Source organism: Rhinolophus sinicus, linkage group LG02 (assembly GCF_036562045.2).
Source record: "Rhinolophus sinicus isolate RSC01 linkage group LG02, ASM3656204v1, whole genome shotgun sequence".
Lineage (NCBI taxonomy): Eukaryota > Metazoa > Chordata > Mammalia > Chiroptera > Rhinolophidae > Rhinolophus > Rhinolophus sinicus.
This window is the reverse complement of record NC_133752.1, coordinates 186878006-186890312: the sequence shown is the minus strand read 5'-3', so window position 1 is coordinate 186890312 and position 12307 is coordinate 186878006. Positions and strand designations below refer to the sequence as shown.

Here is a 12307-nt window from a genome sequence, read left to right as displayed (position 1 = left end):
TTCTTCCGTGGGCCTCCTCTGATCAGTTACGTTCAATCTTGGCTCATCACACAGCACTGATATTGGTCCCCAACCACTCAGTACTGATTTTCCTGCTCCAATTCACCCACTCATTCCTCCTCTTCCGTCTCCTTTCTGAGCTCTCTCCTCACATAAACTACTGCTCTTTCGTTTCTGCCTCACATTTGTTTCATTTCGCTATGGTTATCCTACCACCTTTGAAATGTTCAGGCTCACACAGGATACACACTCATGTTCTATGAAATGAAACAAGTTTCAAGTCTCCTCTGATTGTTAGAGAAGATATTTTCAGAGGTATCAGGTGCAGAAATTCAATCTACACACTACGGGTGTACAGACAGAACCTCTAACAACAGTTCCGTCAAAGTCTACTTTTAACAAAAGACAAAAATCAGGCAATGTGCAGGGCCACACTGCTTTCTGAACACCAATAACAAGCTTAATGCTCTAAATGGAGGGGGGAAAGAGGTGGGCATAAAGATACACTAAATCAAAATAATCTTTACATTTTCTCATAGAGAACACACAAGTGTCAGCTTGCAGGTGATGCTACAAAGAAAAACAAAAAAACCAAAAATCTATTTCCAAACAACTCTACATGTCAAGAGTGAAACTAGGTTCAGCTAACCACTGGTCTTACTCTGGTGCGTATCTAGACCAAAACAGAAACAAATTACCGCAGGAATCATGGTGTGTGTGACACACATACCCTGAAAATTCACAACACTATGAAATTTTTATCAGCTCATATCGAGCACAAATAGCAAAAATGATGTTATGGACTATTTTCTCCATTTCATTCCTACTTTACTTGCCAACATCCAACTTTTGGTCTGATGCAGTTCATCTTTGGGCCCCACACGAAGGGCTAGGTTATTGCATGGCTCCTTAGAGACGCTGCCAACTGTGCCTGCTGCACGTGACTGTTCCACATCAGCTCAGTGTCATCACTCCTTTTCTGGGCCTAACTGTGACAGCTAGGCAGCTGAATCACGAGAATGGTCAAACTTGAGGGCTTTTGCATCTTTTACACCTTTTACATCTGCTCACATGCTTGATGGGTTTTGAATTTTAACTATGACTGCTAAAACCTGACAGAGAGGACCAATTAAAGAAGGGAGTAGGGACAGTGTTTTACAATGAGTTGATTTTAGAAGGAAAGGGATACCTGAAAACAGGGTTCTATGTGAGGAGTATATCTTAATACGAGGGTTTAGCAGGCATTTCTAGAATAAGGTATGGGGGGAACAGTATTTATTTACTGTGGACTGGTCGCCAAGAAGTGCTGTGTAAAGTTGTTTATCCAGGAAGACTGGGAATTTTAAGAAGATGACCACCTTAAGGAAGAGACACGAAAAAGATGTAAGAAATATTAGCATTCAGTCTCAGGAAAAGGCTATGTCCTATCCAAGGCGAAATCTCAGGAAATATGGCAATCCTGGGGGCAGAGTAGTAATGGGATATCAGAAGAGAAAGCCACCTGAACCGGATTCAACAGGCAATGCACTAAGAATCAAAAACCTGGATTCAAATCCAGACTCTGCCAGAATTAAGCCATGGTAGGCAAGATACTCACCTCTCTGGGCTTCAGTTTATTTCTATATAGTAGGAATAATAATACCAACTAGAACTGTAAAGGTTAAAGGATGGGAGATAGATGAAAATGCCTATAAATTATTAATACACAAAAGGTAAAATACTACCCTGTTTTCCTGAAAATAAGACAGAGCCAGACAATCAGCTCTAATGCATCTTTTGGAGCAAAAATTAATATAAGACCTGGTATTATATTATTATATTATATTATATTATATATTTTATATTTATATTATATTATATTATATTATAATAATATAATACCCGGTCTTATAGTAAAATAAGACCGGATCTTATATTAATTTTTGCTACAGAAGACGCATTAGAGCTGATTGTCTGGCTAGGTCTTATTTTCGGGGAAACACGGTATAAATGTATATGCAGATGACCCCCAAATTGTACCTCTAGCCCTAACCTGGCATTAGAGCGCCGGACTCTATACCCAGCTGTGTACTCAACATCTTTACCTGGAGTCTAGTGGGCATCTCCAACCCGAGGCCCAAACTCTCAGCCCTGCCCCTGCCTGACAGCAGAACACGAGCCCTTCCCAGTCCTCCCCATCTTGGAAACAGGATCACCAGCTGCCCAGGCCACAAACCTCGTCCTCAGTTCCTGTCTTTTTCCCCTGCAACATCTCAGCTATGGGCAAGTCCTGTTGGCTCTATCTCCACAGTATATCCAGGATGCGAAACTTCTCTCCATTTTCCCCACTATCACCCTAGTCCAAGCCACCAGCCTCTCTTGCCTGGAACTCTGCATTAGTCTCCCTGCTTCCCTCACTGGTGCCCCCTCCAATCTGTCCTCCATATGGAACCCAGGGTGATCTCTTAAATTGGTAGCTTAGATCTTGTCACTCCTGTGCTTACAGTCACCATCCAACAGGCCTCCTGCTCCCAGCATATTAAGAATCAAGTCCAAACTCTTTTCTTGGCTACAAGACCCTGTAGAATGTGCTCCTATTCTGTTTTCCTCACCGTATTTCATACCATGCTCCTCCTCCAGCATATGACTGGACTTTTTCTGTTTCTTTACACCAAGCTCGTTCACACCTTGGGGCTGGCTCCTTCTCATCCTTCAGGTCTCACCTCAAACGTCACTTTTTCTAAGAGGCTGTTCCTGATCATTAATCGAAAGTCCCCGCCCCCCACCCCTAAACTAGTCACTCTTTCACATCATTCTCACGTACAGCACTAACCACTACCTTAAATTATCATGTTGTATTTTTGTTTACTTCTTTTCGTCTGCTTCTTTTCCCGAGAGAACATCCACTCCAGGAGAGTGAGGCCCTGTCCGTCTTGTTTGCCATTGTACTTCCAGGATCTAGAACAATGCCTGGTACACATGAGGTACCAAGTTGCTTTGTGGTCGGTGCCCTCATTTACCAGGCTTACCACCACAGTCACCGTGGCCCCTTTCCTCTCTATCCCTGCCAGTCAGCAGGTCCCTTGGATTCGCTCTTCTCTGTTGTGTACCATTTTTTCCACGAGACCCACCTTCACCACAGCCCTCCAAGTCCACCTCCCACGCAGTCTCAGAAGCATTCCCTTCTCGGCCAGCTGCAGCAGAAGACACAGGGCAGACCTGAAGGCAGCAACTCACCGTGACTAACTGCGGGCTGTGCACCAGGCACTGTGCTCACTGTACGTCATTTCGTTTCATCCCCGCGACAACTCCTAGGAAACTCCATTGCAAAGAGGAGGAGGCCATGGCATAAAGGGATAAAATAGCTCATTTAGCGCTCATGACCTTTACTTTTCTGCTATACTCTTTCTCAACCTGAGGCTTTCTTTAAATGCTGAACACAGGATGCCATGAAGAAAGAGGGAATGTGCCCAGTCAGTCCCCCACAGGACAGGGCAGGACTGATGGGTGTCCATTACAGAAAGTGCACTCAGCCCAAACGACCATCTGGATGGGGCCACTACAGCACAGGCTGCCTCAGACAGCAGAGAGGGCCTCCCTTCACATGCCACATGCAAAGTGGAAAACCATCTGCCAAAGGTCATCCAAAAGGCATTCTTATACTGGGAAGACGGACTTAGACTAGACTTCTAAAAGGTCTCTTCAGACTCTAACGTTTTACTCCTGTCCACAATAAACTCTCAACTTCTCTCTCATGAATGGTCTTTACCGTAGAATTTATCACTGAACTTGATGTAATCCTTTGTATTCATATTTCTGCTGCAGGTATGCAGCCAGCTCCTCATGGGCATTAGCCAAGCGTTGAGTTTCCTTTCTACCTCCCAGAGAACCCAACACAGTATTGAACCCACACTAGTGATTTAACTAGACCAAATAGATTTCTCTAGGGCTGTTGAGGCAGATTCTCATTGGTGCCCACGGTATGCATATGGGTGGGCATGTGTATTTAGTTACTGTGGTTGCAAAAGCTTCAGTGGGCTTGTGTGGTCTGTTCCCTTACTTTTCTCAGGTCTTTACTCAAATTAGGATTGGGGAGCTGTGAGTCTTGGGTGATGAAACTCCTAGTACCATCTGCATAAAGATGAGACAGCCTATTTCTGACATGTACTAGGAAGAATAAATTACACTAATTTGGGGAGGGGTGGTTTTTGGGTTGTTATATCTGTGCGTTTAAGATATTTTATTGAATAAATTATTCCACGAACATATCGAGCAGATATCATATTACATGCAACGTGCTGTGTTGGAGCTTTGGGGGGTTAAATATTTAGGAGGGCCTGTTTCCTATCCTCAATGACCCTAAAATATACTGAAGTCAGCCAACAAAGTATTCTCGTATTTAACAACAATATATACACGTATTTTAGCAAAACTATTGCTACTTTTGAATCTCTACAATTTTATTTATCAATGAAAAGGACTTAAACAAATAGGCTCCGCTACTGTCATGTCCCTGGCTTCAGATGAGTAACATTCAAGGAAAGGATCAAAACGGTACACCTAGTTACAATAACAATCCAGAAAACACATAAGCAATTCTCAGATAATTAAGAATTGACAATGTGATTAACACCCTTTTGACGACTGTTAGCACTTCTTAATTCTGAGTATGTGAGCTTTAAACATTTTTAAGTTAGCTTTCAATTTTAGCAATGATTAAAATAACCAATAAAAATAAGAGGCCAAGAGACAAGGCTCTGGTTAGTAGACAAAAGGTTGGTGCTCTAAAAATCCTTCTCACCTTTTATAAAAATAATTTTAATTTCAGTTCTATAAATTATAGTGAAAAAAACTGAGCACACTTAGCATTCCTGTGTTGAACATTCTCAAATACTCGTAGACACATGGATTTCCAGTAAACATGGCAATGAAACGCGTTCATCTCGACATATTCTCCAAAACTCACTAACATGAGTTGAAAAATATTAAGGTATACACCTGTAAGGAAAAAATGACTGGCCAAGAGATAATCACACAATTTTGAAAACTCACGAATATAGGAAAGAACAGTAAGTGGCTTAGCAGAAGGAGCACGGTAAACTTAAGTACCTGCAGAGGATGTATGAAGAAGCGAGCTGATTCAGCCTTTACCCCGTTACTGGGAAGACTCAGAAAATGAAGACACAGTACTGATAAAAGCGGGATGAAGTGTGGGGCAGAAAACAGGAAGACTGACTCAAAGTCACCCCATCCATCAACAATTCCAGCGGGCTCTACGTTTAAACAGTGCCTAGACTGCTCCCTTCTCACCATTTCCCTATTATTATGCTTTCCCCACTCTCCACTAACTCTCACCCAAGTCACTGTACTAGCACTATAGCTGCTCTGTCCCTTGTGCCCCACAGTAGCCGGAACAAACCAGGTCGTATTTCTCATCTGCTCAGACTCCTGCAGCGGCTGGCCCTCTCACTCAAACAGGCTCACAGATGGCCTCATATCTGACTAGTCACCGCTCACTGGCTCTGCTCTGGCCACAATGGCCTTCTGACCGGCCGCCAGCACACCAGGCTAGCTCCAGCCTCAGGCCTTCCTTTACCTCCAAAGCTCTTCAGCCAGAGGGGGTTTGGTCTGCTCCCATACTTCTCTCAGGTCTTCACCCAAATGTCATCTTTTCAGTGAGGGTGGTGTTCCTCAACCACGTCACCTAAAATCTCAACCAGTAACCACACTCCTCCCCTACAACATGCTTCCTAGTCACCTCTCAATCTTGTTTTCATCTCAACCCTTCTCATTCATTCATTTTCTCTCTTTCACACGAGAAGGTAAGCCCCACAAAGGATGGAATTTTGTCTGTTTTGTTGACTGCTTATCACCAGGGTCTAGAATATAATCAGACACTTAGAAGATACTTAATAAATACTTGTAGAAATAAATGTCTGTATAAGAAATCACCAGATCCCAAGTTTCTATTCTCCACCCCATACAGCAAGGAAATTACCCTTCTTCCCCATCCTTACTTGAGAAACTGAATGACAATGAACCGAGATCCAAGGGTAGCAAGCACAGCAGAGGGTGGGCTGACGTACTGGCCTGATAAGGAGGAATTAAATGAAAGTCTGTGCACTGTGTGGGCTGCAGCCCCATCTCTATCTGGCTCTTAGGTCAGCGGTAGCTTTAAACACTACCCCTGCCTTCACTCCCAACTCTAACCTGCAGGCAGCAGTTACAAAGATCCTAGGTAGAAACTGAATGGCACCAGCAGTAAGAATGGTTCAATGCCTGATCACCCTACAACGACTTCCACCAGTTAAGAAGCTCTCTACCTGGGACATAGAGCTTCCAATCTCTTTTTATTGTTCAAGGAGGTACCAGGCATTAGAGGAAAGCTTCCAACAAAAACAAAAAATCAGACCCTAAAACACATAGGAGGGAAAGAAACATCTCAAGAAATAAAGACAAAATTAAGAACAAAAGAAAAAATAAACCCCCAAAACTCTAAAGCTAAAAACAAAAAGAAAACTAAATATATATATCTGTTGCTATAAAAAGGAAGAGTATAAATTAAATTTTAAAACTTAATTAGAAATTAAAAATATGAAAGGTTAAAGAAAACAAATCTGGAAATTAAAGTCATCAAATCTCCTAGAAAGAAAAATAAGAAAATAAAGAAACGGGCAATGGGGAAAATGATGAGAAAACTGGAGCATCCATCTGGAAGATCTAACATCTGATAAGAAAACCAGAAAGGGTACAAGGAAAATGATGAAGAGGAAATGATCAACAAAACAGTATTAGAAAATGTCCAAGAAGTAAAAGAACTTGAACTCCCAAGGATTCAGAACTATTTCCTAGCATAAGGAATGAAAAACAGGTCTATGAAATGTCAGAATTCCAATAGAAGATAGTAAAAGCTTCTGAGTGGGGATTTGGGGTGCACTGGGGAAGGAGAAAGAGGGAGAGCAGGAAGAAGGGAAGGACAGACAAAAATAGGTCACACACAAAAAGATCAGGAAGAATGATGTTACAATTCGCTCGTGTAAGTAATGTGGAATCTAGATGATAATGTAGCAGTGCCATCAAAATCCTTAGAGAAAAGAACGTTTCAACCTAGAATTCTATATCCAACCAAAGTATAAATCAAGTATGAAGACAGAACATGTTCAAACATATGTGACTTAATGAATGGAGTATTCCACTATGGGGAGGAGGGGAAAAAAGTGACATGGGAAGAGCCAAGAAATAGGGGCTCAAGAGGGAATTTCATAAATGATTAACATTCAGCAGACTTAGAATGTCTTACGGACTGTGTCCTTCCAAAATTCATACATTGAAGACCTAACCCGCTGGACATCTTAGAATGTGCCTATATTTGGAGATAGGGCCTTTGAAGAGGTAATTAAGGTTAAATGAGGTCATTGGGGTGGGCCCCAATCTCATGATTAGTGTCCTTATAAGAAGAGGGAGAGATAGCAGGATGCACTCCTGCACAGAGAAAAGACCACGTGAGGACACAAGGAGAAAGCTGCCACCTGCAAGTCAAGGAGAGAAGCCTCAGGAGAAACCACACCTGCGAACACCTGACCTCGGACTTCCAGCCTCAGAACTGGGAGAAAATAAATTTCTGTTGTTTAAACCACTATGGTATTTTATTACAGCAGCCATAGCAAACTAACAGAGTGCTTTACAACCTTTTTGGAATACATTCCTAGGGCACACAATATGAGGTTGCTCATGGCCTTGGCCGCCTCAGGCTCTGCCCAGCACTCCTGAGGCATTGATGTCTCAGTTCATCTATTTATTACCAATTCTTAACACTGGGAAGCTTTGGTTCACAGAACCAGCACCACAGTTTGGAGCACGAAGACTGGGGGTCATTATAAAGGAGATCTTCTGGGAAAAATATGGTCCCGACAGACTACTGATAATACGGACAACTGTATCGAGAGGCTGTTGACGGTGTAGAAGAATGGTAATAAGAATAAGGAAAATATTAAAAATAAGATTAACTTTAGAAGAAAATAAAGTCATGCAACAAAGGAAATGCACTCAACAACTGCTTGGTTTAGAAGTGAACAATATTTATGTAGTCATAATAATGCAATCTAAATAATTAAGTAACCCCCAATTATGATAAATCTACATTCCTAGGGCACACAGCGGGTGGAGGTGGAGAGCAGGGAACAGAGGTAACATATATCTATTATATAACAGGAAATCACTATCTAAAACGGTTAATGAATATATAGCTGTTTAAGAATATTATTTAGAAATATGAAGGTAAAAATGAGAAGAAATTGCTTCTGGGAAGCAAAATTAGAAGGCAGAGACTGATGTTTATCAGTACGAAAACCTCCTTTTCTGTACTATTTGACATTTTAAAACCATATGCACTTATTATTTGATAAAAAATTATACCTAAAAAAATAAAAAATTATGTTCCATTAAGGGGGTTCTATTCCTTCCATTACTCTGTTAAAAGCTTCCACTACCTACGTTTTTTGTTTGTTTGCTTGTTCCCCACCCCCCCAACTTTTCAATAAATCTGATGAAGCTCTGAAAGAAGGAACCATCAAGGGAATCCAGGCTAATCAGAAGGTTTTTACCCTTGGATTAGGCCATCTGGAAAAGGAAAACTAGCAAGATAAAGTCCTCACTGCAAGTGAAAGGTCATCGAAACCCAGGAGGGCTTCTTTCGGTTTTGTGTAGACACCCACAAGTCAAAGCTCCTCGAAGACTGAACAGCTCTCTAAAATCTGCTGTTTCAAATCACTGTAAGTTGGAAACCACTTCTGTCAACGAACATTATCTCTATCATAGTAATACTTTGAAAAATGCAACAGCACAAAGGCTTACTGACATTTTACTTAGAGGTCTATATTTATAAGAACTTACTGCAAGTTATGTTTTTTATTTTCAAAAGTACTGCTTTGTCTATACTATACATACACACACTCACATACAATGTATAGATTAAAACCTGTGCAAAATCAATCCATCAAGAGAAGAGAATCTGTCCATTTCCATTTCCCCTACCTTCAATTCATTCATGTATTCAACCATTATAAACTATCACATATCAACTGTGAGAAAGGCTCTATCAGGCTTTATGAAAATATGAGGACATGGTCCCGGCCTTCAGAAAGTTTAGTGGAGTTAGAACACGGTGGGTAATTGCTGAAATATATCCCAGCCTTCAAGTCTTCACATAATATTCTAATGGAATAAAGCACAAGGATTTGGGATATCTGAAGTTTGTAAAGTGATTCAGAATGGAGACGTTCTCTTATGGTGTGCATTATTGCAAAGCTTCCTGTGCCAACATTTTGTAAGAAGAGAATCCAGCTTTGCTCTTGTCCTGGTAATAGGTCAAGTAGAACAGAGGTGGTAAACAAGGTTATAGTTACCCCAGAATGACTTAGGAGTGCATCTCAGAAGTTGTCAAGACCAAGAGAGAAAGAGAAATGGTTTCAATATAGAGAATTTGATTGTCACTGGTAAGCAGCAGAAAACACTAGAACCTAAAGATGTTTAAAAACACTCAAAGGGTATTAAGAGGTAGCATCAGCCAGAATGATCTTTTAAAATTCTACGTCAGATCATATCATGTGTCTGCTGAAAAACCTGCAATGACTCCCCAAACACTGAGAGTAAAGAAAGCGGAAGCCTTTGGTGTCAGTGATTATGATCACCTCCATACCTGTCCTCCTCTCAAGCTTGCTCCCCACTCCCCCATTCACTCTGTTCCAGCCACATTGCCCTCGGCAACCTCCCACCTCAGGGTCTTTGTATTACCCTTACCCTCCGCCTGGGGCACTCTTTCCTCAGATACGCACTCACCTAAGTCACTCACCATCTTCACAAATGTAACTTTCTCAATGAGTTTTATTAAGACCACCATTTTTAATATGACAACCTGTCCTCTCCATACCCCGGATCGTCTTTATTCTAAGGTGGGTGAACCTAAAATAATGACTGACACATAATAAATACTCAGTAAAACTAGGTTTGAAAAATTGAATAAACAAATGAGGTTCCAAAGGGGCTGACAGTATCATTGTCTCCTGACCACAGCTGCTTGGTCCAGTGTGGGAAGAGGACATGACTGGGCCAATCAGAATTATTTCTGATATATATATATATATATATTTTAGTATACCAGAAGCTAAAATAAATCCAATTCTTAGGCAGTGAAAAAAGAAACAAGAACATCTTAGAAAACTGTATGAAATCAAATTCATATTTATAGATGGAACCAATTCTTTCTCATAAAGTATTGACAGGCTAAAATAATCTTGCATCTGTCAACTGAACTAAAAATGCTTTTGATGAAATAGTATCTTAGTCAGAAAAACTTTCATTGATGGAATAATGACTAGGATGGATTGATGTGACCAAAAAAATTGTAATATTTGATATACTTGCTTAGCAAATAAACAGCTAACATCAGCAAGAACATAAGGTGTAGTTATCTTCAAACCAATCAATTAAAAACAAGAAAATGTCACACTAGTAATTTATAAGCAAAGGTGAAATTCAAGGTTGAAGAGTAGAATGAGTAACAGCCAAGGTTAAAACAATCCTTGCCATCCTTTCTTCAGCACATACTATGTGCCAAGCACGATGCTACATGCGTAAGTCAGGACAGCCTAGTAGTCAGGTAACGAGCATGGACTCTGGAGCCAGGCTGCCAGGTTCAAAAACCGGTTCTCACCGACTGGGGAGACCTTGGGCAAGCTACTAACCATTCTGTGCCTCTCTTTCCTCTTCTGTAAAATGCGGATAATGATAGTACCTGCCTCCCAGGATGGTATGAGAAGTAAATGAGTCACAATATGTGACGTCCTGAGCACATTCCCAGATACACAGTTAGTGGTACAAAAGTGTCAGCTGCTGCTGTTGCTATTAAAACTAGCACGTGGCAGACAGAGCCACAATTCAAATGCCAGGACTACCTCTCCACTTTTAAACAATATGTATACTGATTAAAAGAAACCTTACTGATAATAAGTTAATCAATACTAGTGACCCAGTGCTATGTTTTTTGAAGATAAAACAAAACAAATCAAAACCACAAATGGATGATAGCCCAGCAGTAGCCCTGAGCGAAAAGAGTGAGGCTTTCCAATGGGATCAGATGGAGATTCCATCTAGGAGAGGGATCGCTGTGCAGTGGACAAAACGTTGTACTGGAGTTGGGAGACCTGGGTTCAACACCAGCTCAGCAACCAACTAGCTGAGTACCCTGACCGGCCGCTTAACTCGCAGGGCCTCAGCTTCCTCATCGGTTAAACAAAGGGGCAGAGAATTCTGAGGTGTCCTTTAGTGCTGATATCTTATGGTACTGAGAACATACAGTAGTTTAAATACGTACCTCCCATAAAAAGAGGGATTACTATTTGTTTTTTTTGAACAACTACCTGTACTTCAGCAGGAACGTCATCTGGAACGTATTTATAATTTTGGATGAGCAGTTGCAGGAGGATGAAATAAATAGCAGAGAGGAGCCATTCTACAGTATATTTTTAAATGCCATTAAAATATAAATAGGTTAATCTGAGAAACAAGACAAGAATAATTTTGATAATAATGTCATATTTCAAACACAGTCAAATTTTTAATAGGGAAAAGTTATAAAACATTTCTTACATCTGTGATTAATAAATACTTTAGTACATTTAGTTTCATAAACAAGTTGAGAAATGAAACAATTTACCTTTTTGCCCATGACGACTGCTGAATTTGTCCCCAATCTCCGGACGCCTTGTCTGTCTCAGCAGCATTTTTATCAGAAAAGCATCTTCGGCATTTGAAGATATCATCACCTTTTCAATATATGAATCCGTTGCCCCTTTGTAGCTAATGTTAAAAGGAAGTCACTGAAACAGAGTATTCAAACTACCCTTTGTGAACCTAACACGCTTGGCCATATTTTATTGAATATTTACCACAGAATATGTTGATATTCCCATCTGGGGCTCTAAAAAAAGGACTTTCCTTTCAACACGTTAAATTCAAATGTTACAATTTCCCCTTTATAGTCCTTGTTTAAAATGGCTAACATTTACTGAGCACTTATGAGGCAGACATAATGCAATTTCATCTTCAGTGCACATATTATTCACATATTGTTATTCCTTTATTACAGACAAGGAAAACTGATGCTCATAGAGGGTAAAAACTTGCCCAGGACACACAACTCATATGAAGTGGCCCTGGGATTTGAGCTGATGTCTGAACTTGACTCCAAGTTCCTAACCACCTTTTTAAGTATTACTTTTATCTATTGAGCTTTCCTGTTAATTTTTTTCACACACTTTGCCTCTTATCT

General features: G+C 40.6%; 1 protein-coding gene across 1 annotated transcript in view; it reads right to left on the bottom strand.

The window, feature by feature from the left end:
• Positions 1 to 12307, bottom strand: part of POLR3B (RNA polymerase III subunit B) — a 111528-nt gene that overhangs the window by 20071 nt on the left and 79150 nt on the right. Inside the window, exon 23 of the mRNA XM_019728448.2 lies at positions 11693 to 11835. Within this exon, the coding sequence (XP_019584007.2) occupies positions 11693 to 11835 (143 nt within the window). The remainder of the gene's footprint in view (positions 1 to 11692; positions 11836 to 12307) is intronic.